The sequence below is a fragment of the Globicephala melas genome, chromosome 4 (genome assembly GCF_963455315.2).
Source record: "Globicephala melas chromosome 4, mGloMel1.2, whole genome shotgun sequence".
Taxonomy (NCBI): domain Eukaryota; kingdom Metazoa; phylum Chordata; class Mammalia; order Artiodactyla; family Delphinidae; genus Globicephala; species Globicephala melas.
Window position 1 is genome coordinate 4157071 of NC_083317.1, and position 27201 is coordinate 4184271.

At 48.8% G+C, this 27201-nt stretch overlaps 1 protein-coding gene across 1 annotated transcript; it reads right to left on the reverse strand.

Moving 5' to 3' along the window:
• Positions 1 to 5141: 5141 nt before the first annotated feature.
• On the reverse strand, positions 5142 to 26668 carry LOC115841496 (interferon-induced GTP-binding protein Mx1-like). Its single transcript, XM_030835455.2, is given in 13 exon segments — positions 5142 to 5751; positions 8110 to 8251; positions 8661 to 8783; positions 9130 to 9208; positions 11992 to 12204; positions 13976 to 14112; positions 14761 to 14915; positions 15663 to 15726; positions 15728 to 15802; positions 17023 to 17214; positions 21550 to 21675; positions 22933 to 23010; positions 26531 to 26668. Coding segments are annotated over 11 exon segments (1584 nt in total). The 5' UTR covers positions 21655 to 21675; positions 22933 to 23010; positions 26531 to 26668; the 3' UTR covers positions 5142 to 5452.
• Between the last annotated feature and the right edge of the window lie 533 nt (positions 26669 to 27201).

The following is a 27201-nucleotide window of genomic DNA, read 5'->3' on the forward strand; positions in this document are numbered from 1 at the left end:
TCGTCCGACAGGGGAGGCCCAGCTGGGTGTGGGCATGCAGGGCCAGTGCAGGCAGAGGGCTGGGGTCTGTCCCACGGGGACCTCCCTTCCAAGCCCCGTTCCAGGGGCCCCTCTTGTATGCACATGGGGCTGGTGACTTCTCAGCTGCTGGACGGCTTGAGATGGGAAGGGAGGGAGCCAGGTAGAAACTGCAGGGGCCACCCTCTGGGGCCATCACCAGTGCGGGCCACTTGGGGCAGCCCCGGGGCCTGTCTCCCCACGAGGGATTTTTGCTGATCATTTTTTAGTGCCTTTTTAGCAGCCCTGGAAGGTGGCTGGAAATAAAGGGACCAGCCCTTCATGGGTGATGACTTGATAGCCACTTGTCAGGGCACTGAAACCTTTTTTCCTTCTTGGGCGGTGGTGAGGGTGTAGACGGAGCAGATGTGTTCAGTGCTGAGCACTGCCGGGGCAGGGGGCCCCTGCCTGTTGGGTGGGGCGCTGTCCAGGGAGACCAGCCTTACTCCGTGTCTTCTCCCTGTCCCTCTCCTTGGAGACTGTGCTACGCCCCACCCCCTACTGTGGTCCCACCCCGAGTGGGGTGTCTGCTGACCCTCTTAAGGTCTGCTAATCACGTGGAAATTGAGGTGACCCAGGGCAATCAGGGATGCTGATTAAAGATACACTGTTTCCTGTAAACTTTCTACATGTTACTACCTCAGTGCTCATGGAATCTGGGCCGTGATCCTCTAAGTAGTTCTACCCCTGACTCTGAAACTACTGTTGTCTTTGCCTGTGTGAACAGCAGCGGACTTGAGTTGCTGGCTCCGAATTGAATGCTCTGTAAGTGACATGCACAGCACCTGTGCTTGTGACAAAGAAGAGAGAGGTGTGTGTTGGACTCCCTGTGACCCCTTCCAGCCCCTAAAGTTTCCCTGGAGGGAAGGTCACGTTTCAGTTGCCAAGTGTGAAGCATAAACGCAGGGCCGTGAGGTTCTGCACCCTCTCAGACACGCTGGTGTTTCCAAGAACAAATTGAGTGATTCTGTGCTAGGACTTAACCTTGGAACGGAAGGCTGTACGATCCGCTCGCAGGATGCTTGGCCGGCAGCAACCGCAGGGACCATCCGGACGCGCCTGCTCCCCGAGGCGGATTTTAAAAAGCATTGTCATGGTGAGAAGGCGTTCCTTCTTTAGTGCTTCTCTTAATTTATGTGATCACTGTTTGTCTTCTGTTTTGTATCTTTTTTAAATTGTAAAATTCAAGTGTGAAAAATTGTACAAATAAATTATACATTCTTTTTCCAAACGTGTTGAGGCTCTGGAGATCTGTGTGGCCACCGTGAGCCAATCTGCGTTACTTTGTAGGGCCGGGATGTTGGAGCAGCTGCTGCGTGGTGGGGTGGGTCTGAGGCTGGGGGCGAGGGGCTGGGTCTGAAGCGGCGGGGCGGGGAGGGGGGGGGAATCACTTGTACCTCCCACTTCTCCCAGATTCAGACCCCGAGACCCAACTCTCTTCTAGAACTCTCTGCCCAGTGTCCCAAGAGTTTTCAGAACCTGCCTCCTCAAACATGAGTCTAGCGTCTCTTCCCCTAAAGCTGTCTTCCTAAAATCCCCACGAGCTCACGGTGGCAGAACTGCTTCCTTAACTAACAAGCATCTCCGTCCCTGGCATTGTGGCCACAGGTGGGAGACGGAGCTTAGGTAAATGTTTTCCTGCCTGGAACAAAAATCCATTCTCATTCTTCAAATTCCCCAAATCCAGCAGGTCCCAACAGGTAACAGGTGATTGGAGAAAACAACTGGCCGTTGTCTTCATCATGTCAATTTGCGTTAAAATTATGGAAAAACTTGTAATTGAAAAAGAAAAGAAAGCACATGTTTTTGTTAGATAACGTTCAAAAATACAGTTGAGGGCTTCCCTGGTGGCGCAGTGGTTGAGAGTCCGCCTGCCGATGCAGGGGACATGGGTTCGTGCCCCGGTCTGGGAAGATCCCACATGCCGCAGAGCGGATGGGCCCGTGAGCCATGGCCGCTGAGCCTGCGCGTCCGGAGCCTGTGCTCCGCAACGGGAGAGGCCACAGCAGTGAGAGGCCTGCGTACCGCAAAAAAAAAAAAAAATACAGTTGATTCTTGTTACTCGTGGCAATTATGTTGTACAACGTCATCGCGAACCTTGAATTAGTGAATATTGAATCATGGCTCCTAAGGGACAAATAGGGGCAGATGCCTGCCAGCCACCTGTCTTTGTCAACCCATCACTGCATAACCTTGTTCGGTATGTGTTTGTTTAAAGACACCTTATGGGTATATATTGTTCGTTTGTTAACATTGAACTTACGGCCCACAGCCCTAAAACACTCACTCCTGAAGGCCGCTTCTCCGTAGGGCACAGCCCAGCCTTCCTGCACTTAGCACACCAGACAGCTCTTTCCCACTCTGCTTGGGGCCATTTCAACAGTGAAATCACCAGCCCAAAGTACAAAAATGCTAAAAAAACACCGCACTAAATAGACTGAAAATGATACTTCTTTACAGTCTGAGCTGAAACGCATTCAGCAGCTCAAATGTCTTGCCCCTCTGCCCCTGTTGGCAAGTGTTGATTTTGCGGGGAACCAATAAATTTTAAAAGCAAGTTGGTGAATCCACCCATAAGGGATCTGCAAATAATAAAGACTGTATACCTGAAAACGTCCATGTGGGCAAGGCAGCTGACATGCTTTCCAGTCACACTTTTCATTTTGGAGTCCCCTCGTGAATGGTTTTACTTCTGGATGAAGCTGATTTCACCTAAAAAGTCCAGCCAGAACACTGAAAACATTGATATGTTTGTACTTAAACCTTTATAAAAGACATAGGTTCGATTTGCTCAATATAAATGAACCCAAAATACTAATTAAAGTGGAAATGAGTATTAAGGAAAGTGTGGAATCTGTGTTGATCGTCTTGTGGCTTCCTGCAGCTGGGGCAGGGTGAGTTCGCAGCGTGGAAAATGAATGAACTTTGATTCGCTTCTTGCTGAGCTGTTATGGAGGTCGGGGTACAGTCCTACCTTAAACTCGGGTCCCTGGCCTGTTCTCAGCTCCTTCTCTCTGGTTCTCCTGTGGTTTCCCTGACCTGGCTCTGATTTCAGAGACGTTTTCCTTATGGCCAAGGCTTCACCCTGGAACCTGACTTTTTAAAGAGACACACACACACACCCCTGGTTGAAGTCAAATCCTTTGCTGCTTTGGACGCAGAGAAGGTTATGTGGCACGGGCCAGAGCTCTTCTCCCAGCGCCCCCAGTGTTTTAAGGGCTGCAATTTAGGCTACTTCCAAAGTGACACTTAAAAGATTCACTGTTGTACCAGCTACCTCATTTTAAATGAATTAACCCCATAAACATGGGCGTTGCTGTGATTAAAGAACCTGATCTTATAATCCCCTGAAAATCCACTGATCCATTTGAATCCACTGAAGGTGAGTGGATTCAAGGTCAGTGCCCCTTTTGCTGCTTTTATGGCTACCTGGCGGATGATTTGTCCCTGGGACTGGATTCCTTTCCTCCCAAACAAAAACTGACCACGGGGCCTTTTCTGGCTGGCTGGCTGCTTTCGTCTTTGCTTTCTGCTCCAGAAGGAGAGAAATAAAGGGAGGTCTTCCATAGCATCTTAGAAAATAGTCAGGCATCCAACAAGTCATTTGGACAAGTGCCCAGCATCTCCTATGCCCACTCCACCCCTCACAGCATTTAGTAAGCACCTGCAGACCCTGCATTCTGGAAAAATGAGGCCTCCTACTTTGGTCAGTTCAACGTGATCTGGCCCCTCTCCTTGCTCTGCTCCAGACTCAGCCCCATCCTATGGGATCAGCTGAAGCCCAGGCTTGCCTGGAGTGAGGGACCGTGAGTGGGCATCACTGCTATTCTAGCATATTCTGCACACGTTGATGGACCTTCAGGCCGATGCTGTAGAGCAGGCAGCAGACCCTGGAGAGGCAGGTTCTGATCCGGGTGCCGCCCCTCATGGGTGGAGATGGGAGATGTGAGAAGGAGAATGGCGGGGGCAGTTCAACCCTTTGCCTGAGCCTCTCCGCCCTCTGAGTGAAGGAATCACACAGAGTGAACGCCAGGCCTGTCTCTCCCTGAGTCCTGAACAGGTGAGAGGAGAGACAGGGCACTTCTCCCCTATCGATGGCTGGTCGGAACAGGCCTGAGGGATTCCTGGACGTCTGTTCTTTCGGGGTAACAGGAAAGTGATTATGAGTACCTTGTGAGTCCCCAGCGGGCTTCCTCCCTGGGGAAATTCCCGTTCTCTGGGGCACATACTATCAGCTTTCTTCCTCCACTCAGTCTAGGAATCGCCAGGAAAACCGTAGCGACAGCAAAGAACCCTTGGCAACACGAACACCTCTGATTCTGGTCCCTTGTTGGTATTGGAGCAGTTACTCAGTCCAGCCACGAGGGGGCGCCAGCCCCCAAGTGTCCAGAGCACCCCGTCTCGTACATGAATTCGCATATTGTCCCAAAGCATTGAGGATCACGGAGTCCTGAGTGTCAGAAGGGCCCTGGGATGGGGGTGCGGGTACGGTGGGGGCTGGGTGGGAGGGGACAGTGTAGCTAGTTCACCCCCCTCTCCCCAACAACAAGTGGTTGTCCCACTGGGCCTGGGAGTGGACAGCTCGTGAGATAGCCACTCCCTTCCTGGCGGGCTGTCTGCGTGCGCCCCCAGCCCTGCCCAGTCCAAGGACACTCAGGACCGTGCTGTGCTCCTTCTGGCCAATTCACGGTTAACGGTCCACCTTCTCTGCCCACCAGACCTGCATTGGCCTGTAAAACCCCGCTGGCTGGGCAGTGACTTCTCTGGACGTGGGCTGTTTACCTGTCAGCCTCATGCCAGGTGGCCAGCGGTTAAGCAGACTGGACACTTGATCAGCACACGTTATACACAACGAATGCCGATTGCTCCACATTCTGTCGCATTTCTTTAACTGTATTCCCCATTTCCCTTCAGCCTCTCATCAATAACCGACCACATTCCTCTGTTCAACTGTTCGTTGTGACCTGATCCAGCACCGAGGGAAGCGGTAGTGCCCACCGACTGCTCCAAGCGTTCCCGCCTGCTGTCACTGTCAGACTTCTCCCCCCCAGATAAAGAAGGTGTCAGAGAAATGTCTGGTCGAAACGCGTTTATTACAAATCAAAGAAATAGGCTTCTGTGTGCATTCACACACGTGGCACTAATGCCCCTAAAACGTCGGGTGTGAAAGGCCACTACAGAAACCGGAATGACCCTCTTAGGATGCTGTGTGGGCATCGGTAACTGATGAAGTGATGCAGAGAGCACAGGGCAGCCGTGGACCATCTGTGTAAATCACTTTATGCCTGAAGCCAGCGTGCCCATCACAGCTTCTTACTAGGTCGTCATCCACTAACAGCAGGGATGACGGCTACAGTCTGACTACTAACCACTGGCGCAACTGTGAAAGGATCAGCTAATGACGCGAGGCTGGCAGGGAAAGATGTCGGTCGCCGGATTCCTGGAGACCCCGGGGCGGGGCGGAGGGCGGGTTCAGCCGGGGAACTTGGCGAGCCGAGCCCGGGTCAGCTGCTGCAGCGGCTCCCTCGGGAGCTTCCTCCTGTCGCTGGTGTCGCTGCGCTCCTTCAGCAGCCTGTCGTACTTGTCCTTGTTCTGCAGCAGCTGCAGCATACCCTTCCGCAGCTGGCCGAACGTCTTGAGCATGAAGAACTGGATGATCGAGGGGGTGTGGCTGGAGATGCGGGTGCTGACCTCCTGGCAAGAAGGGAGGGGCAGTTCACAGGAGGGTGAGGGGCTGCGGCCGCCAGGAGACCCTGACGTCACCGAGGAGCCCCCGGCACGGACGAGACCTGGCGGGTGCAAAAGCTCCCCACCTGGGTTTCAAAGGCACCCTCGTCCTCTGTGCTCCAGGAGGCACCGCGTCGGGGGCCAACCCCAAGCCTGGGCTCCCACCAGCCTCTCCTGATCACTAAATGCTTACTTCTGATGCAAGAAGGTAAAATGTGCTCTAAAAAGGTTAATGGGCAGACTGAGTACAAAAACTCTGCCCCGAAGATTTTATAACCTTTTTTTTTTTAAAATCAAAGCTAAAATTATTTAGCAGAAAAGGAGCTGGACTATCAAAAACCACAGAAGGGAGTTCTCTGAGCTCTGGGCACATTGAAAGTTCGTTTTGACCTTCCTTTCTCCCTCTCTGTAACTCAGCAGGACCCAGTGGGGTCCTGGGACAATATCCCCTCCTCACCCCACCCATGTCCTCTGCTTTCCCTTTGTCTCTAAAAAAAGAAAATGTATCCAAAGGATAAATTTAATCAGAGAAATGAAAAAAGGCAGCAACAAAGGAAAATAGTCAAGCCAAACAAAAGAATAATAGTTTAGCCGTTAAACAAAGTCAAGGACCTTTAGTCCCTCCTCAAGGGCTACAGACAGTATTTTGCACCATGTCCTCTGAGCTGCTTTACAGAGACTAAAACTCCCACCACGTAAAAGAAGTTAATCATATGCTGCCCACAATCACGTAGACCCCAGATCAGTTGGAACCAGAGGGTTGAGGATGTTGACCCTTGGTGACCTCACCACCAACCAATCAGAGGAATGTCCACGAGCTCATCACGTACCTCTTTAGCATGTTAACCCTTCCTCTTTTCCCTACAGAATCTCCAAACAAAACCTGGAAAATGGGGAATTGGTTCTTTGGGCCATGAGTCCACCTTCTCCCCAGGATTGCCGGCTTCCTGAGTAAAGCTGTCTCTCATTTTACCCAATACTTGTCTCTCAGTACTGGATTCTTGAGCAATGAGAAGCAGAACCTGAGTTGGGTAATGTCACCACACCCCACCTGCTAGTGCAAAGTTTCTCTTTCCTGAGATAAGTTGATCTCTCAACAAGCTGATATATACTGGTACCGCAGCAAGTTCTGCAACCTCTCCGTGCTTCACTTCCCTTCTCTATAGTATGAGCACCTGGCCTCATGGGAGGGCTGAAAAGATTACATGAGCCAAAAACAAAAGTTTAGAAAGATGCCAGGAGTGGAGCAAGCACGCAGGGTATGTGCGTGGAGGGAATCAGTGAGCTGGAGCTGGAACACATGCTCCGTGCCCCAGGATGAGGGCAGGCGAGGGATGGGACCGCCAGTGTCACTGATGCAGGGCGGGAGAGAAGGGACAGGCAGATGAAGGCATTCCAGGGGGATGCTGGGGCCAAGAAACCGACGTCTGATGTTGGAGAATGGACACCAGCTGAAAGGAAGGGCTGGTCTGTCTGACCGGCAAAACCACACACCCAAACAGCTTTTGAGAGTCTGGTATGAACACGGCTGCAAAAGTCATTTTCCCATTGTCCTGGAGATCATTCAAATCATCCCTAGTTTTGGTGAAGTAGGAGATGGGTAATGTTCAGCCTGTGACCCCCGTGTAACAGAAGCAGGGGCGGCCAGGCAGAGCCACATAGGGGGAGGGGAGCAGCACAGGTCAGACAGGGAAGGAGAGAGAAAGCCTTTCCTGCCGGGGAGCTCCCTGGTGAGCACAGTAGCCCAGTGAGCAGGGCTGATGCAGAGTTCTTCCTGACCAAGTGGGTGTGGGGGAGCTGAGGTGGCGGGCCACACAGAGAATCACACAGAAGGGCCACGTTGGCATGAGACCATCTCTTGGGAGCTGAGAGGAAATTTCTGAGTAGTGAAAATCAGCTCCCCTGGACCTCTCCGTTGTATTTTCTTTTCATCACCGCAACTGTAAGATCCATTACGAGACACGTCAGGCTTCAAGGCCTTGGTGGGTTAACCAAGATCAAACTGGGTTATTTCAGGGGCAGCACCGTTGGGAACAAAAAGAGTGTAACACACATGATATGTCGACTTGCTCACTGTTGAGGGAGGGCTGATTCTTCTGAGAGTCGTGACTGATATGGGCCAATGAATCTGTATTTTCTCTCTAGGTGTCCTCTGAAATCAGTACTAGACACTTGCTGGCCAGAGTTCAGGGATCTGAAACAGCACATGTGGCTTTCACGCCACTAACTCCTTACTCTGGGCGTCCTTCACCGACTGCATCACCCAGCCCCCCAGCCCTGGACTCAGCTTGACTTGCAGGGTTTCCCATGGTGCCTTGGACTCACCTTTCCGGAAACTGTTTGCAACCACAATACTCCATCTGTAGAACTCGGTTCGCATTTTGTTAAACAGCCGGGAGTCATACTCTCTCACGAATTCTTCCCCTTCTATTATATTAGTGATCTCTTTATTAAATGCATCAATTTTCTGCCAAGAAGAAAAACGTTACATATCAGTGGAGATATTCCAAATACAAGCAAAGTAGTTTGGCGGTCGCATGCATGCAGAGGGTGGGCGAGCCCTTCTCTGCTGCCTTACGGGCCTGGGTGGGAGGACAGGAGAGAAGAGGCTTTGGCAGCAGACAACCCCAAACTCCCCTCACTGCCCGGGGGTCTCGGGTGAGCGCGCTTGAGGAAGAGCCGATGCTGTGAATGGGATGGCCTGCCACTCCCTGCCCACCATCCTCCAACCCCAGCCCCTTTCTGGTGCTAAGTGGCCAGAAGGAGTCCGGATCAGCTTTAGGGGAGTGAAGAGAGATGTGCACAAGGCCCACGCACAATCCCTTTGTAGACAGTGACGTGCGACTCTCCGGCTTGGTGCCCCTGGCAACACTCACATCTATCAGAGAGAACATCTTCCCACTTGCGTCTTCCGGGATATCTGAGCCATACTTCTGTAGCTCCTCTGTTATTCTCTGGTGACTCTCCTTTATCTGATTTTCTAACAGGGGCAGAGATTTCTGAGGAAAATAGAAAACAATGGAAAGCCATAAATATGAAGAGGGAATGAGTCAAGTTTGGCGATGACGGGAAAGGAAGAGTTAGTCCAGTGCTCATAAGATGCTACTTAGTAATTAGGCCAAGTGGATAGTTTATGAGCATCCCACTCAACCTGTGGTCCTCTGACAGGCAACATCCACACCACCTGGGAGAATCCCGGGCCACATCCAGACCCCCTGAATCTGAGCCGGCATCTTCACGAGATGCACAGGAGATCCACGTGTGCTGACGTTTGTTAGCCGACACGGTTAAGCTTTGTGTCTGCAGGATTCTATTCAGAGATTGGACAGCTTTGCAAGTACTTACACAGATGTGCATGATGAGTTCAGTGGTCAGTCTTTCGGCCAGGCACAGGACCGTGGCCCTTCCTTCCTCCAGAAGATCCCTGTGAGAGAAAACAACGTACGTGTCCATCTGGGTCTAGCCAGAAAATGCACGTCGGCTCTCTGCTGCTAGGGAAAGCCAAGGCAAATCCAGTTACTTCCCACTGGATGGGATATCCTGCATCTGGTCCCCAACAAATGTTCAGAATTGGATCGCATAGAGTTGACTGAATTTCAGTAACGTTAGGTATTTCAAAAATGGTACAGAATGATCCTGCCAGCTGATATATTGTGTCTCATGACATCTGACTATAGAAATGGTCTTTATAAAAATATACAGTCACCTCTAGATACGTTTTCATAACGTGCACATACACTTCTATATACGTGATGCACGTCAGTATCGAGCCTCGTGAAAATATACTGACACAGGTTTACGGATGAACCCTGAACTGGGGGACCCACCCTTCCCCAAGAGGAGAACTTAAACCATGGGCTGGTTGGAGGAAGGAAGCCAAGCCCTTCTCGCACGGTTTCCAAATATGTGTTTGCAGGGTGAGTTATTACATGATATTCTATATTTTAAGGGACTTTTTAGGATGAAGGGCGGCCAGGAAGCATGAGTCCACACACCTCTTTGCAAGAGTACACTCGTACCTAAGTTTCAGTGTCCACACCTGTCAATTTTTAAAATTGTAAAATATACATAACATAAAATTCACCATTTCGGTCGTTTGTAAGCCCACATTCAGTGGTATTAAGTACAATTACGTTGCTGTGCGTCCATCACCACCATCCACCTCCAGAACTACCCCATCTTCCCCAAATGAGACTCTGTCCGCATTAAACGTCTCCCCCTCCCCCTCCCCCCAGGCCCTGTCTCTATGAATGTGACTCTTCTAGGGGCCTCGTACAAGTGGAATCATACAGTGTTTGTCTTTTTCTGACTGGCTTATTTCACTGAGCATAATGTCCTCAAGGTTCATCCGTGTTACAACATGTGCTAGAATTTCCTTCCTTTCTGAGGCCGAATGCTATTCCACTGTATGGACGGACCACATTCTGTTTATCCCATTCATCTATCAGTGGACACTCAGGTTGCTTCCATGCTTTAGCTATTGTGAACAATGCTGCTATGAGCACAGGTGTACAATTATCTCCTCTGAATTATACGTCTCTGCAGGCTTCTGGGAGCATCAAATGTGATAACGTTTACGAAGGACATGGGTCTCCACCTGCATACACATGTGTGCACACAAGGGATCTCAGTGACTGTGTCACTTTTTTCTCCACATCTTATAAGCTCCTTTTCATTGGCATCTCATTGCACAGCAGTCTAATGGTTGCCAACGCTGTGATCTCTTATTCTGGTTCATTTATATAAATCCCATGATTTTCAACATTTAGATTCCAAATTTTCACAATTAAAAACAAATCTGTGGGCTTCCCTGGTGGCGCAGTGGTTGAGAGTCGGCCTGCCGATGCAGGGGACACGGGTTCATGCCCCGGTCCGGGAAGATCCCACATGCCGCGGAGCGGCTGGGCCCGTGAGCCATGGCTGCTGAGCCTGCGCGTCCGGAGCCTGTGCTCCGCAACGGGAGAGGCCACGGCAGTGAGAGGCCTGCGTACTGCAAAAAACAAAAAACAAATCTGTAAAAAAAAATATTGTATAATATTGCTTATATGTGGAATCTAGAAAAATGGTACAGATGAACTTATTTGCAAAGCAGAAATAGAGACACAGATGTAGAGAACAAACTTATGGATACCAAGGGGGAAGGGGGGGTTGGGATGAACTGGGAGATTGGGATTGACATATACACATTACTATGTATAAAATAGATAATGAATGAAGACCTACTGTATAGCACAGGGAACTCTACTCAATACTCTGTAATGACCTATATGGGAAAAGAATCTAAAAAAGAGTGGGTATATGTATACCTGATTCACTTTGTTGTACACCTGAAACTAACACAACATTGTAAAGCAACTATACTCTAATAAAAATTTAAACAAAAAACAAACCTGTGCTGAATATCCTTTAGCCAACATTAGTGGATACATCTCTGATTACTTTCCTGGGTGGAATTCCTAGAACTGGAACTCAACCTCGGACACGCACCTATGCAGACCGGTTCGCATGTGACCTCAGCACACATTCCCAGCAGCAGAGGTGAAGGTCCACGCCCCTCCTTTCCCACCAACTCTACATCTTCTCATTGTTTCAAATCTAACCAATTTATCAGTCTTTTCCTTTTTTAAAAATGTCATTTTTGGCATTAGGGTTAGAAAGACTTTTATGCTGGGATTATAAATTCTCCGTCTATATTTTCTTCTGGGACGCTTATGGTGCCTTTCTTGTACTTAATTTTAAACTTCAACTGATATTATATTTGGGTATCCCATGTTAAGTAAGGTCACAATTTAATTTTTTCCCAAATATTAAACAATTATCTCAATGCCACTGATGGATGATCCAACAGACATAGCCCAGGGATTTGAATTGCCACATTCATCATAGACCAAATATATGTATCTGAGTCTTATTTCTGGGTTTTCTACTTTGTTTCTATCCTGTTTCACTTACGTTTATATTCCGGTTCCAGAACCATACTATTTCAGTTATTGCAAAAACCTCTGCCTTATTTTGACGTTTTAAATTTATTCTTTGCAGTACTTTGTGAATTCCTCCTTTTTTCTTCCAGGCAAATTCCGTGGTCATTGTCAAGGAACAAACACACATGGATACTCTCAAAATCTGATCTCAGACAGCATCCATTTTCCCCCGTGAGGACGGAGGTCCTTAATTTTGGTTCACACTCGGAAAACACCACCCGCCTACCTGAAATGGGCGTGGTTCCCAAAGAAGTCCTGCTCCTTCTGCAGGGCCTTGGTCAGGCTCAGCTGGTGCTGGATGTCCTGCTGCCCCCGGCACTTGACGATCACGTAGCCCTTCTTCAGGTGGAAGACGAGGTTTCTCACCACGTCCACTACCTTGTCTTCGGTGCTTTTGTCCACCAGATCGGGCTTCGTCAAGATTCCTGCGACCCAGACACTTTGGTTAGAGAATGCTCACAGCTTCGCAGAGCGAAAAGTAAGGACAGCTCCTGCCCCTGGGAAGGCAGGTCCCCTGGCCCCTGGTTTCCTCCCACCCTGCTTGAGGGCACACAATAGGGCTTGCAGAGCGAAGGTGTGAGGCTCAGTCCCTGTGTTCTCCCCAAGCTCACATCACCCAGATCTCAGCTCTCACACCAAAGAGACAGTAGAGTGTAATGGCCCTTTTGTGTTCTTTCTGTCCAGTGGAGGAGTTCACTCTCAAACTTTCCTGTGCATCTGAAACACCTTAAGGTAGGTCTTAAAATGCAGAATCTCAGGCCCCATCCCAGAGATTCTGATTCAGGAGGTTTGGTGGGATCGAGGGACTTGCATTTCTAAAACTTCTGCAATTATTTCTGGTGCAGGTGGGGCCTGGCTCACACTTGGAGGAACACTGGTCCAGCCAGGACCAGTTACATCACTTGCGGGGCCCATTACAAAATGGAAACGCAGAGCCTCTTGTTCAAACGTTGAGTATTGCAAGATGGCAGCATCAGAGCATCACACCAGGTGTGGACCCTTCGGGTGCGGGGCCCTGTGGGACTGTCCAGCGAAGCCAGCCCAGGACTAACCCTGAGGTTTACCGTGTCCACTGGTAGCTGCTGCCCTGGCCCAGAGATTCCCATCCCAGGCACGACAGGCAGCAGGACAAGCAAAGAATGAGAGCCTGCAGCTAAGGATGGTGGAGCAGAAGGTGGAAGGGACTGGGTCCTGACAGCGTCACTGAACAGCGGTCCCGAGGGAAGCAGCCTGTGCCCAGAGTTCTTGTTAGGCGTGAAAATAAATCGCCATTTGTTTCAGCCACTGTACTCGGGTTCTCTGCTATTTACAGCCAAACGCATTTTTTAAAAATAAAATTTACCATTTTAGCCATTTTTAGGTGCACAGTGCAGGGGCATAAAGCACTTCCACGTTGTTGGGCAACTTTGATCACTAACCAGCTCCAAAACCTTTTACTCCTCCCAAGCTGAGACTCTGTCACCACTGAACACCCACTCTTCTTTCCCCCTTTCCCCCCGTTTGACTTCCTGTCTCTAGGAACTTGACCACTATAGATCCCTCATATAAGTGGGATCACACAGTATTTGTCCTTCTGCCCTGGCTTATGTCATTAAGCATAATGTCTTCCAGATCCATCCACATTGTAGCAGGTGTCCGAATATCCTTCCTTTTTTTTTTGCGGTACGCGGGCCTCTCACTGTTGTGGCCTCTCCCGTTGAGGAGCACAGGCTCCGGACGCGCAGGCTCAGCGGCCATGGCTCACGGGCCCATCGGCTCTGCGGCACGTGGGATCTTCCCGGACCGGGGCACGAACCCGTGTCCCCTGCATCGGCAGGCGGACTCCCAACCACTGCGCCACCAGGGAAGCCCTGTCCTTCCTTTTTAAGGTTGAATACTATTCCATTGTATTGATACAACACATTTTGCGTATCCATTCATCTGTCTGGGACACATGGGTTGTTCTACCTCAAATGCACTGTCAACTGACATAACTGCTTTCTGATTTTGCCTCACCTCCTGAACCCACCATGCCTCTTATAAGCAGGTAGACAAGGATTACAAGCCAACGCATGGCCAATAAGAGTCAAATGTGGCCCATTTCATCTGGCCTCAATGTGTTCTCAAAAGGTTCTCATCTTGCGTGTGTGCCAGGAAGCACCCACTGGATTCAAGCGATGCTTTTCCACTATCAAGCCACCTACTATTTTTAGATTCTTCCGTCTTCTTACCTATGGTCCTGTCCTTGGAGGTCCACCTCCTGAGCCATGCGCAGTGCCTCCACGGTGGCGATGTCCACATTAGCGGGGACTACCACCAAGTTGATGGTCTCCTGCTTAAGGATGTAATTCCTGATGAGAGACTTGATCTGTAAGAAAATGAGAGGGTATGAGAGATGAGACAGGTCCTGACCTTGTACTTGCTTCAGACCCTCCAGGTCCCAGAGGTATTTCTCCAAAGAAGCAACTATGGAGAAACGAGCCCACAACACAAGCCTGGTGGTACTTCCCAAGGCAGAGGAACTAAGTTCTCTGTGGTTCAAACAGGGAAAACTGTGAGGTCTTAACTCTTTAACTATCTCCTAAGACCTCAAATCTGACAGTCACAATGAAAAACAAGATGCCAAAAGAATTGCTGGCCTATTCCCTAAATCTTTAATCCACAGAGTGAGATTCACTGATCTAGGAATATCATTAGACTTGCTTCTAATGCTCTCTTATGCTCCCCACATAAAACCCCTTCCTAATACGTGCTGGTTTAGATATGGCACAAAATGTAACTATGACCCAAACGAGTCGCCACATAAAACACAAATAAAATGCATTTCCAACTTTGCCTGTTTGCCTTTTTCCACAGAAGCTTCCACCCAACTTGGTGGAGTAGATTTCGACCATCACACTCTCCAAATTCCCCACCTCCTAATGCCCACTCTTCAAGCTCAGTCCTGGACTCACTGATGCTCTAATGCAGCCCCACCCCCACAAGGCCCGGGCCAGGATGGAACCTGACGTTTCACCTGATATTCAATGTCGGCTGGCTGATTGCCCACAGCGATCCTGGTGATGCCGGGAAGGTCTATCAGGGTCAGATCCGGGACATGAGGGGAGGTGACTTCCAGACTAATCAGCTCATGACTGATTCCCGTGCCTTCCCCAGCAATGGCAACCTGGGCTAGAGAAGAGGAAGGAAAAAAACAGAATAGAGCTTAGGATGGAATATCACATTACAGCGAATCCTCTGAAAGCTACTTCCACCCACTGTGATTCACGGATGAGGCATGCAGTGAGTCCCCTACATATGAACGAGTTCCATTCTGAAAGTGCGTTCGTAAGTCCAAGCGTTAAGTTTCTCTTTTCAGATGTCTCACATCGATGATGTAATCTCTGTGGTCTGCATTTACCGAGCCCTGCCATAAATTAGCCTAAACCAGGGTTATGCAAGGACATGCACCCCACTCTTGGAGAAAAAGGACCCCCATTTCTGAATAGGGTTCAGTGATGCCCCAGTCAGCATTTTGGAATGCCCTTTTACCAGGTTAATAGGTGAAGGGGTTCCCTGGTCCCATACCCGTATACCTCTTCCATCAGATCTGTGGGATGGGGAAGTCTGTGAATAAGGGGCCAATACTCCATATTTGGAGACAAGCTTCAAAATTCACACTACACTCAAGTACGTACTTACATACTAAACAATAAACTACTGAGGTCAGATTCTGTCCAAAGCACTGGTCTTAATGAGAGTAAAAGAAGAGAAAATACAAGAAAGCTGGGGGCCGGATGTAGGGAAGGGAGGGTTCCCGAGGGACCAGGACAGGCCCAGAAAGGGGAGAGTGGGAATGGTGACAGGCAGACCCCACCCACTTCACCTGGTTGACCAGACAGCCAAATAGGCAATGACAAACAAACACGGGACACTTACCTTCACTGATTTCCTTTTCCACCTGCGAAGCATCTGAAATCTCAGTCTCTTTGTCCCGGAAACTTGACTTTGCCTTTCCACTCGTCTTCATTCACAAGTGTTTTCAGTTTCAGCACCAGAGGACATCTTGTAACAACACCTAGGAGGTCATTATCCATCAGTTCTATACGCTGCTCTTAACAGTCCTATATGGTGGTCTTAGACCAGTGGTTCTCAAATTTCTATACAATCATCTGGGGAGACTGTTAAAACTGCAGACTTTCTGGTCTCACCCTCTGACACTCCGACACATTCTATCTGGGGTGACTCACGAATGTGCATCTTGACTGTATGTCTCAGGAGGTGTTTGGCTTGAAAGCCACTTCTTTAGACCCCCTGCTTCACTCCAGTGTTTTCCATCAGCCCAGATGGCAAACTACAGTGGGGAGCCCCAAACTTCTGCAAATGTCCTCCATCGTCCCCCAGTGCACACACCCCACTCCTATCAGGAAGGGGGACTGCCCCCGCCAGGCCCCCTCACCACAGTCCCCTTACTGTAAACTTCTTCCAAATCCCACCCGCCTTCACATCTGACCCGTATTTCAAGACCCAGCTCAGGTGTGCCTTCTTCCCTGGAGCCCTCACTGATCCTCGGCCTGGTGGTTCAAAAAGCACCACTTAGCAGAGCACCAATCCTCACCTCCCAGATGGAGGGTCACCTCTTGGGAAGGGGCTCAGGAAGGACACCCACGTGCACAGTGTTCAGGGCTGAGGACCCACATGCATTTACTCAGACCTTCCTCAAGTGTAGGTTATGGACCATCCACACTAAACCTGTGATGAGAGGATGTTATGAATTGGGTCTCCTCCCCCCGCCACCCTGTCAGACTCATATGTTGAAGCCCCTAATGCCCAACGTGACTATACTTGGAGATAGGGTCTATCTTTAAAGAGGTAATGAACATTAAATGAGGTCATAAGAGTGGGGCCCTAAACAACATGTCTGGCATCCTTCTAAAAAGAGGAAGAGATCCTAGACATGGGTGCACATAGAGAAAAGGCCACGTGAGGACACAAGGAGAAGAGGGTCATGTGTAAGCCGAGGACACAGGCCTCAGGAGAAACCAACCCTGCTGACACCTTGATCTCGGGCTTCCAGACTCCAGAACTGCGAGAAGTAAATTTCTATTGTTTAAGCTCCTAGTCTGAGGTCCTCTGTTACTGCAGCCTGAGCTGATTAACATACAGGGCAAGTGCTTAGGCAGCTGTCCAGGGCCTGTGGGAGCTGCCCTCCTGGGGGCCTTCCCAGAGACCTCCCCTTAAACCACTGGTCCTCGGGATGCCTTGTGGCTTGCAGGAGGCTGGCCCGGCAGAGCTTATCGCTGCCTCTGGGAAGGGCGAACCCCGACAGAGCCTCCAGCACAGAGCTCTTGCCCGAGCTCTGGTCCCCAGTGACAGCGATGGTGGGCAGGGCCAGGCCCTGCTCCACGCCCAGGGCCCGCAGGGAGTCGATGAGGTCAATGCAGGGCCGTACCTTCTCCTCATACTGGTTGTACAGGTTGTTCTCAGACCCCTGGAAGAGGTAGAGTGGGAGACCTCTATCATAGCCTGCAGGTCACATGCCATCAAAGATGGACAACTTCAATCAACCTAATATATACAGGTGATTGGAGTTCTCAAAAGAGAGTGGGGGCAAAACAGAAATAAATACTTGAAGAAATAATAGCTAAATTTTTCCCAAGCTTGGTGAAAACTATTAGCCCAAAGATCCAAAAAGCTCAATGAATCCTGAGCAAAGGAAACATAAAGTAAACTATATCAAGGCACATGATAGTCAAATTGCTCAAAACCAGTGATAATGACAAAATGTTTAAAGCAGCCGGAAAATAACATGTGATAAGTACAGAAGAACAAAGATGAGATTTACAGCACATTTCTCACTAGAAGCTATACAAGTGAGTAGACAGTGGAGCAACCTTTTTAAAGTGCTGAGAAAAACCATCAACCCAGAATTCTCTACCCAGCAAACATATCTTTTAAAATAATGAAAGTGAATAAGGACTTTTTCGGATGTACAAAAGTGAATGAATTCATCACCAGCAGACCTGCACTACAGGAAATGTTTAGGATGTCCTTCAAGCCAAAGGAAGATTATATTGAATGGACTTCTTAATCTACACCCAGGAATTTACACCAGAAATGGTGACCACTATGCTTTTTTATTACTTAATTATCTTTAAAAGACATTTGACTATTTGAACAGAAATAACAATGTATTGTGGGGTTTAAAATATTGATAAAATTAAAAATCATGATAAAATAGCATGAAGGCTGGGAGGGGAGAAATGGACACATTCTATCGTAAGGTTCTTATACATGAAGTAGTATATTAGCACTCGAAGGTAAACTTGATAAGTTAAGGACACATAATATATTCCCTAAAACAGTTTCATTTAATAAGCCGACGGAGGAGATAAAACAGAATCATAAAAAAACTTGATTAATTCAAAAGAAGGCAGGAAAAGAGGAAAGAGGAGATGAAAAGCAAGGCAAGTAGAAAACAAATAGCAAAATGATCTTTCCAAGCCCAATTACATTAACAATCACAGAAAATCTAAATAGTCTAAGTAGGAACAGTCAAATGACTTTGAAAAAGAACAGAGTTGGAGGGCTAACATTCCCTGATTTCCATAATTACTATAAAGCTGTAGTAACCAAAACAAGGGGATGCTGATGCAGAAATGGAGAAAGAGAATGGAACAGAATGCATAGTCTAGAAATCAACCAATACATTTGTGAACAACTGTTTTTTGACCAAAGTACAAGGGGAATGCAGTGGAGAAAAGGTAGCCTTTTCCTTCAACAAATGGTACTGGGATAACTAAACATCTATATGCAAAAAAATGACCTTGAATCTATGTTTAACACCATGTACAAAAATTAACTCACAGTGGAACACAGACCCAAATGCAAACTCTAAAACTATAGAACTTCTAGAAGAAAACACAGGAGAAAATCTTTGTGACTATGGATTAGGCAAGGATTTCTTAGATATGGCCCCAAGAGTAAAATCCATAAAAGAACCAACACATAAATTGGACGTCATCAAAATTTAAAACATCTAATCTTTAAAAGAGACTGTTAAGAGAATGGAAAGACAAGGCACAATGTTTGCAAAGCTTATGTCTGACAAAGGACATGTACCCAGAATATATATATAAAGAACGCCTAAACCTCAACAACAAGAAAACCAACAACCCCAGTGGCGAAGAAAATAAGAAAAAATCATTTTACCTTTTACCTTTTTCTAATTCCTATTTTTGTGTATGCTTTATAATATAATTACATTTTACGGGAATAGTTGTTTTACAGCATCGTGAGAAGGTGTTCATAGTTTGGACCAGATGAGCCTTTGTGGTCGGGCTGTCCTGTGCATTGTAGGAGGTGTAGCAGCATCCCTGGCCTCTATTCACTAGTCACTTTGAGTTGTGACAACCAAAATGTCTTCAGACATTGCCAGGTGTTCCAAAGGGTAAAACTGCCCCCAGATGAGAACCACTGCCTTACAGAATGCCTGAGCGCAACATTTCATACGTGGGAAATGTTGACAAGATTCAGCAGAGAAGAGGGTACACACACTGACAGGGATGCCCTTGGCCAAACTTTAACGGGGCTCCTTTGAGCCCCCTTCTCCTCTAGGCTTCTCCTTCACCTACTGAGTCCAGACTTATCAAAGAATCGTGCTAAGCCAGTTCATCCAGAATCTCCTCAGCTTTGACAGCCAGTCAGTTCCTTCCTCACCTCCCTTGATCCTAACCTAGTTCCTCTAGGTAATTCTTCCTCCTGTCCTCCACCCTGCCCGCTGGCTATAAACCCCCACTTGTCCTTGTATCCACATTGAGCGCAATCTCCCTCCCCTATTGCAATAGTCTTGAATAAAATCTTCCTTGCCCTTTTTAAACAAGTGTCCTGAGCAATTTTTCTCTATAACAACACTTCAGAAAGGTTCAGAGCACAATTCCCCACAGAAAGACTCGTGGTGGCTGTGCACACACCTGGCTGTACCTTTACACACATCAGTGACCTCAGTCTTAGCCCTCCTTATGGGTTCTTTCTGTTTTCGTTTCTTTATACCACCCATTCATGAGAGTTTACAAAACATGAAGAGTAATTAGTCAAAATGCATGTACCAACCACCTGGGTTAAGAAGACACATAGTCCCTGTACTTAAGACACTCAATCTACCCCTCCCCAGGCACCTTCCTCCTAAAGCCACTTCAGCCCCGGAGGGTTCTCCGTTCTCAGGTCGGTGACAACGGTGTCCTTGCCTCTTCATTACAGTTTTACAACCCGTGCGTCTTTCCCTAAACAATACGTGGCTTATGGTTGCCTGTTGTGGATGTTTATATAAATGGGATCATACAGTATATTTCCTCTGTGACTTGATTCTAGGGTTCACCATTGTTTATCTATTTTTAGTTTTGTTTTTTTTTGGCCACGCCGTTCGGCTTGCAGGATCTCAGTTCCACAGCCAGGGTTGAACCCGGGCCACGGCAGTGTCAGTGCCAAGCCCTAACCACTGGACCACCAGGGGACTCCCACACCATTGTTTTCTAGACTCAGCCATCTTGATACCTGGAACTCTAGCTCGTTCCTTTTCACTGCTGTATGGAATCCTACTGCACGAGCACACCACAATCTATGTATGCATTCCACTACTCGTGGGCACTTGTGCTGTTTCTGGTTTTGCTTAGAAAGAATGCTATATGAACGTGGAAAAATGCTTCTCAAACTTCAGCACAAAGAAGAATCACTTGGAGGGTCTGTTAGAACACAGATGGTAGGCACTGTCCCTGAAATTTCTAGTTCACTAGGTCTGGGGGAAGGATATGTGAGTGTGATCACTTCCACGTCAAACTTCCCCGGGGATGTTGATGCTGCTTCTCTGGGGACCACACTCTAAGAACCAAGGTCTACACCTAGAAGTGGAATTGCTGGGTCATAAGACACCTCCTATTCAACCTGGCCGAAAAAGGTGACGCTACATCCGAACACATGGGTCTGAGCACTGGGAGTCCCTCCTGCCCTCTACCCTGCCAGTTACAGCCAGGAGAGAGACGACAGTTATATTAGGGTGGTGGAAAGATGGGTGGACCTTCTTATTTTTCTATGTCCTCCAATGTAGTTTGTAATATTGTTTAAAACATTGTTAAACATTGATTATGAAAATGGAGCCAACTGGGAAGACGCGGAAGATCCATTGTGTTGAAACATGTGACAGCGATAAACAGAGCTCTTCCTAAGTGCCCGGCCTCTACCTCTTCTCAACAGTCACACAAGGTAAATACTATCATTATTCTGACTTCACAGATGGAAAATCGGGCTTCTAGAGGGAAGAATAACCACCCAAGATCACACAGCTGCCAGTGTCAGCACCGGAATCAAATTCAGGTTGAGCTGATTCCAGAAGCCAAGTCTGGTTCCCACCAAAAATATGTCTCGATTCTAGGAGAAAAGACACCACATGGCTTCACCGTGAGGTGGTGTCACAGTGACACCTCAGAGGTTTGAACTCGAGACTGAACCATGATGTGTGCATGTGATAACACAGGGCTCCTTGGGCCCAGTGCCTGGGGCCAATTCCTACACTAGCCCATCAGCATCTTGCCTGGTTTTCCAGACCAAAATTGCACCCCAACCAGCATCAGCTAAGGTAAAACACTGTCTGCATTTGGCTGCAAGAAGGGCCCAAACAGAATGAGTAGAGTCTTTGTATCCACGTCCTGCCCTCAGAGAGATGTGGAAGCGGGCACCTCCGGGCAGCAACGGCATCACTGTATCAGTGGGCAGCCCGCAAGTGGACACAGCTCATGTCCACACGGAGAGTGGTTTTCAGGCATCAACTTACCGTTTCCTCATTTTTCCCCACCAGATCATCATTTCCATTTAGTAACAGATGACTGGATGCAGAAGGTGAATCGGGTTCTTTGATTTTCAAGTCAGAATGAACCATCTTCTTCCTTTATCAGGTCAGCTTAAAACCAAGTAGGTCAGGATTAACACAATTCAGAAGCTGAGTACATTCAATCATGGAACCAAAACCACCATGAGACACACTGGGACACAGTGGGAGCTCAGAAAGAAATGACAGGACAACTCCAAGGAACCAAGTGTCAGATGAGGACAGATGCTCCCAACCAGCTCAGTGGTCTTCAAGGATATGCTTCCGGATCTCCAAAGATTTTTTTAAACTCTGTATTTCCCATCATGATTGTAGGTTGAACATCAAAAATTTTTTTCACCATAAATTTAAATAGCGGCAAAGGATGAAATTTCTGATGTATCTTTAAGTTTACATTTAAAAGTAAAATTATTATAAAATTCTTTCCAGTGTAGATGAGGGATTCTAAATATTATGATAATTTAACACCAAACCTGTGTTTTATAAAATATGAACTCCAGGGCTTCCCGGGTGGCACAGTGGTTGAGAATCTGCCTGCCAATGCAGTGGGACACGGGTTCGAACCCTGGTCTGGGAAGATCCCACATGCCGCGGAGCAACTGGGCCCATGAGCCACAACTACTGAGCCTGCGCATCTGGAGCCTGTGCTCCGCAATAGGAGAGGCCGTGACGGTGAGAGGCCCGCGCACCGCGATGAAGAGTGGCCCCTGCTCGCTGCAACCAGAGAAAGCCCTCGCACAGAAACGAAGACCCAACGCAGCAAAAAAAAAAAAAAAAAAAAATGAACTCCAAGTCTTTTACTCTGTTCCTTTTGATCCCCGACTTCAGATTTTTGTTCCATTTCCCCCACCTAAATGGATCTTAAAGTCATTCATTTTATTTATTTATTTATTTATTTTGTTTGTTTGTTTTTTTGCGGTACGCGGGCCTCTCACTGTTGTGGCCTCTCCCGTTGCGGAGCACAGGCTCCGGACGCGCAGGCTCAGCGGCCATGGCTCACGGGCCCAGCCACTCTGCGGCATGTGGGATCTTCCCGGACCGGGGCACGAACCCGTGTCCCCTGCACCGGCAGGCAGACTCCCAACCACTGCGCCACCAGGGAAGCCCTCATTTTATTTTTGAAAGCATTTAATTGGCCACCTTATCATACTTGTCTGCACCCAGAAAATACATATGCATATATTTGAAATTCATTAAAATTTTTTTCTGGGACCATAAGTCTCTAAATATTAAAATTTACACATCTAATAATCTTAGATAAAAGTAAATGAAAATATTTCTCCTATGACTTGAAATAAATGTTATAAAAAATATAAAGCACTTACTTACCTCCAATATACCTTCCTTTTACTTGACAATGTAACGTTGACCCATCGGCAGAAATTCAGAGCTGTTCTCCGACACCTCCTTGAAATCAGGCAAAACATACAAATTAGACCAAAACCCGGGCGAATAAATGATAGCGCTCACCAAGTTTCTTCCCCATTGCTGAGAATGGTGCAAATGAAGGGGGGAGGGATGTGCTTTGAAAGAGATTTACAGTTCCCTAAGTCCTTTTTGTAAACCTTAAATGTTTAAACTCTAAGGTAGATGGATAAGGCACAGAGCCTTGCTGTCGATGTACGGCCTGAATCAACACTTTTTTTTTTTTTTTTTTTTGTGATGCTCTTGCTTCTTCTCAAGGGACCCTACCCCAAGGCCTATATGATTTTGGGTCCATACTGGTGCAGTTGAAAGGGCAAGTTTGCTAAAAAAAAAAGTGTACTGGGGGGAGAGGGATGCATTCTGTTTATTGTATAGTGAGAGAAAAGCAATTTTGAAAGGTGATCAATTTTAAAGAGTCCTTATGGAATCTGGCAATCTGGAAATTTATTCCCTAACCACCACCCACCCCCATGCCTTTGGAAAGACTTCGTGTGCCCAGGGGGTCCCGGGCTGGAGCTGGGGCCCCATGTTAGAGACTACAACTTCAGTTGACCTTACTGCACCCAGTCAGGTGGCACATTAGTCCCCAGGGCTACCACCCCATGACCGTGGGTTCTTTGTGAACAAATTCCCTTCCTCTGTTTGTTTCATCAAATGACATTCCCTGAGGGCTTCCCTGGTGGCGCAGTGGTTGAGAGTCCGCCTGCCGATGCAGGGGACGCGGGTTCGTGCCCCGGTCCGGGAAGATCCCACATGCCGCGGAGCGGCTCGGCCCGTGAGCCATGGCCGCTGAGCCTGCGCGTCCGGAGCCTGTGCTCCGCAACGGGAGAGGCCACAACAGTGAGAGGCCCGCGTACCGCAAAAAAAAAAAAAAAAAAAAAAAAAAAAAGACATTCCCTGAAAGCAAAATCTTGTGACTTTTGTCTGTACATCTTAATTATTTGTACCTATCTTGGATCATCTTTGAAAATCAGTTTGGATCTCAGGAGCAAAGCCATCTCAGTAATAAAAACCAGTTTTACTTATTCATCACATTCAGCATCCGGCTGCACTTGTCAAACTGAGCTGAACGCATTCACCCATTCTGGCCATGCTAGAGTCAAGCCGTGTGACCCTTAGCCCTCGGCCCCGAACTGCTCATGAAACGTCTAACCCCTACCCTGTGTCTGCAGACAAGATGGCAGGGAGCTTCGAGGCGGGCACAGCACTGGGAATCTCTCTCCTTTCCAGCTCCCAGCTCCCCAGTCCTGCACACCCACACTGGTCAGTAGTGGGGTTACTGCACCAGGCTCTTCTCTCACTCCAAAGGTTGGGGAGGGGAGGGATGGAGAGAAACTGCCCAGGTGCTGTGGGTTCTTTCCATTCTGTCTGTCCACTCAGGTTCCCCCTGTCCATGGGGGTGGCTGGCTGGCGGTACCTCCCCCTCCCCCTTAAGATCTCCCAGAGTGCCTTTGCCTATGTCTCCCAGACCCAGATGCCATTCCCCAGTGTCACTGGAGAATCCCTGCAGTGGAGGGCAGGGAGGGGATCAAAGGGTTGCCCAGGGGAGCTCTGTCCTTGTGGGAAAGCTTCCTCAGCCCAGTCTGCAGAGAGGAGCAGGGATGTGAGGGAGGATTTGCTCCCCTAAGCCCTAAATAAGGGCCACCTACCAAGCAAATTCAAGAAAACACCGGATTCAGTGTCTGCAAACTGCCCAAATAATTCAGTCCAGTTAACCCTCTCAGGACTTAGATTTGCTTTTTCTCATCAAAGTGTTTTGCCTTCCAGAAACTCACTGACATTTACATTGTTTATGATTGTAATAGGGAAGAACAAATCTGACTCCATATTAGATCTGTTTCTTTTACTTTTAACCTTTATATTCTATTCCTTTTGCTACAAGTTAATCATTAAAGAGATGTCGCCTGTAGCTTAAAGTAAACGTCATGGCCCCCAAGCCTGAATGTAAAATGAAAATACCTTTTCAGCTCACAGGAAACACTCTGACCCAGCCCACCTGTGTATGGCTGCAGGAAAGAAGAAATTAGCACACCCCCTCCTCCAGTCAGGCTGAAATCCAGAGATATTTGCAACAATTTAAGGCCTTTCTGCTTTACCTCTTCACCTCCCCGGTCTTTGTTGTACGAAAGAAACTAGCATCCAGACCCCGGGAAGAGGGTTCTCTAGGTCATCGGTCGTCTGTCTTCTCGGACTCCCAGCTTTCCGAATAAAGTCCTTATTCCTTACGCCCAACACCTCATCTCCCAATTTTCTGGCCTCTCCCAGGGCGAGCAGAAACGCGCAGACTCAGTAATTTGGTTAAAAGGTTAAAATCTTTGGTTGAAATCTTGTACTTTAGACCTAAGTCTCGCTATCAAATCAAGATGAGCTGAGTATCGGGAGGTAGGCGGAAGAGAAGTGAAGGACCTGGGGGGGGGCGGGGGGAGGGCACGTCCACGGGCCGGTGGGGAACTTCCTGGCCAGCAGCTCTGTTCTAAAATAGAAAGGTGACATGAACATTTTAGGAGTCTTCCGGGGACTTGGCAGCTGAGGCGGAGGTGGGGGGAAGGGTTGACATCACTTGACCTTACTTCCGACAAAAACCTGATTTAAAATTGGACTGAATGATTCCGAGGATCCCACACGCGCAGCTCTGCGGTCACCCGCGGTGGGGTCGGGGCGAGGAGGGCTGCGGCGCAGGTGTCATCAGCGCCTGGGTTTCCCGTCAGCCCCCAGGGCTGTCCTACCTACCTCCATCCTGAAGACTAAGTGTGCCGGCTCCACGCCGTCGCACCCGGCTGCACAGGCTACGAGGAAGGCAGACCCTGGGCAACTCTCCATCCCCTGGGTTAAGGGTCCTCCACGCAGGGCACTTCTGCGTATGCCCCATCTCTCGGGCCAGCCCTTGCTTCCTATAGGGCGGCTCCGGCACCCAAAACCTCCCAGCGACCCTCCGCTTCAACCTCCCTCTATTCAGAAGGATTGGTGAAGACCCCTGGTCCATGCGCTTCCAAGGAAACCCCCGGGCAGCTGACTTGTCTGGTTTGCACTCCTTAGCAGGAAATATAAACTGATATATGAAGCTTGGTCAGCCGTTTGGGGTGCGCTCGGAGGTCACGCAGCAGTGGATGTGAAATTTTTGCAGTGCGCCCCTCTTAACCGGCTCCCTCGGAGACCCTCTTTGACCCCATCCCCTCCACGTGCCCACCTTCTCAGGCAGAAAAGCCGCCAGTTTGGGGGGTGGAGGACTGTTTTTGATGCATCACGCAGGAGCCTCAGCAGCGTGTCGGTAGGAAAGTAGAATCAGCGGTGCTCTCAGCCCAGCCAACGTCGCCATTACTATTACTATCGTCATCATCATATTCATTATCATGTCAATATCACTAATAATCACGATCGTTTTTACTACTACTAGCTTGCGCAATACCCGCAGCCCGGAGCGCTCAACTCCCAGCCAGCCGCCCAAATGCCCCGAGGCCTCTGGCCGGCGGAGGGTGCCCAGACCCAGGAGCGCGACACTTACCGTCGGCGTGCAGTGACCGGCGCCAGGCGCCCGCCGCTCTTCTGCCTTAAGCAGCGCGAGCGCCGCCCCTCGCTCCCCGCCCGCCCCTGGCCGCGGGCAAACGAAACCCTCACGTTCCCAGGGCTGCGGGATTAGAAACGAAACGTAATGCGTAGTGCACCAGCGCCTCCGGCGGCCCCTGCGCCCCGCGCCCCCAGCCTCCTCGAGGCCCCCCAGGTGTGTCCCCGCACCAGCAGCATGCCTGGGAGCTTGCGGGAAATGCAGATTCTCGGCGCCCACCCAGACCTGCTGCATCAGAAACTCTCGGGCGCAGGACCCAGCTACCTGAGCTTTATCCGGGCCTTCTGATGGTTCTGGCACGGTTTGAGAACCGCTGCTCTGACAGTCCCGAGTCATCCAAAGCTAAACGTAGCTTTGAACTTAGCTTTGAACTTAGCCGGTGCCTTAAACCTCTGGTCTTCTGAACAGATGCTTGATAACTGGGTGTCTTAAAACCCTGCCGTAGGTTCACTGGGAACATTCCTGCACCAAAACGGATTCTTACGCATTCTAAGCTCATGGCAGCTCCCCACCCCAATTCTTCCTCCCCCCTCAGACCCACATCATCCTCCTTTCTCAATTCTCCTTATCTTCTTCAAGCCCTCCCTGGAGTTTAGCTCATTTGCTTTCTT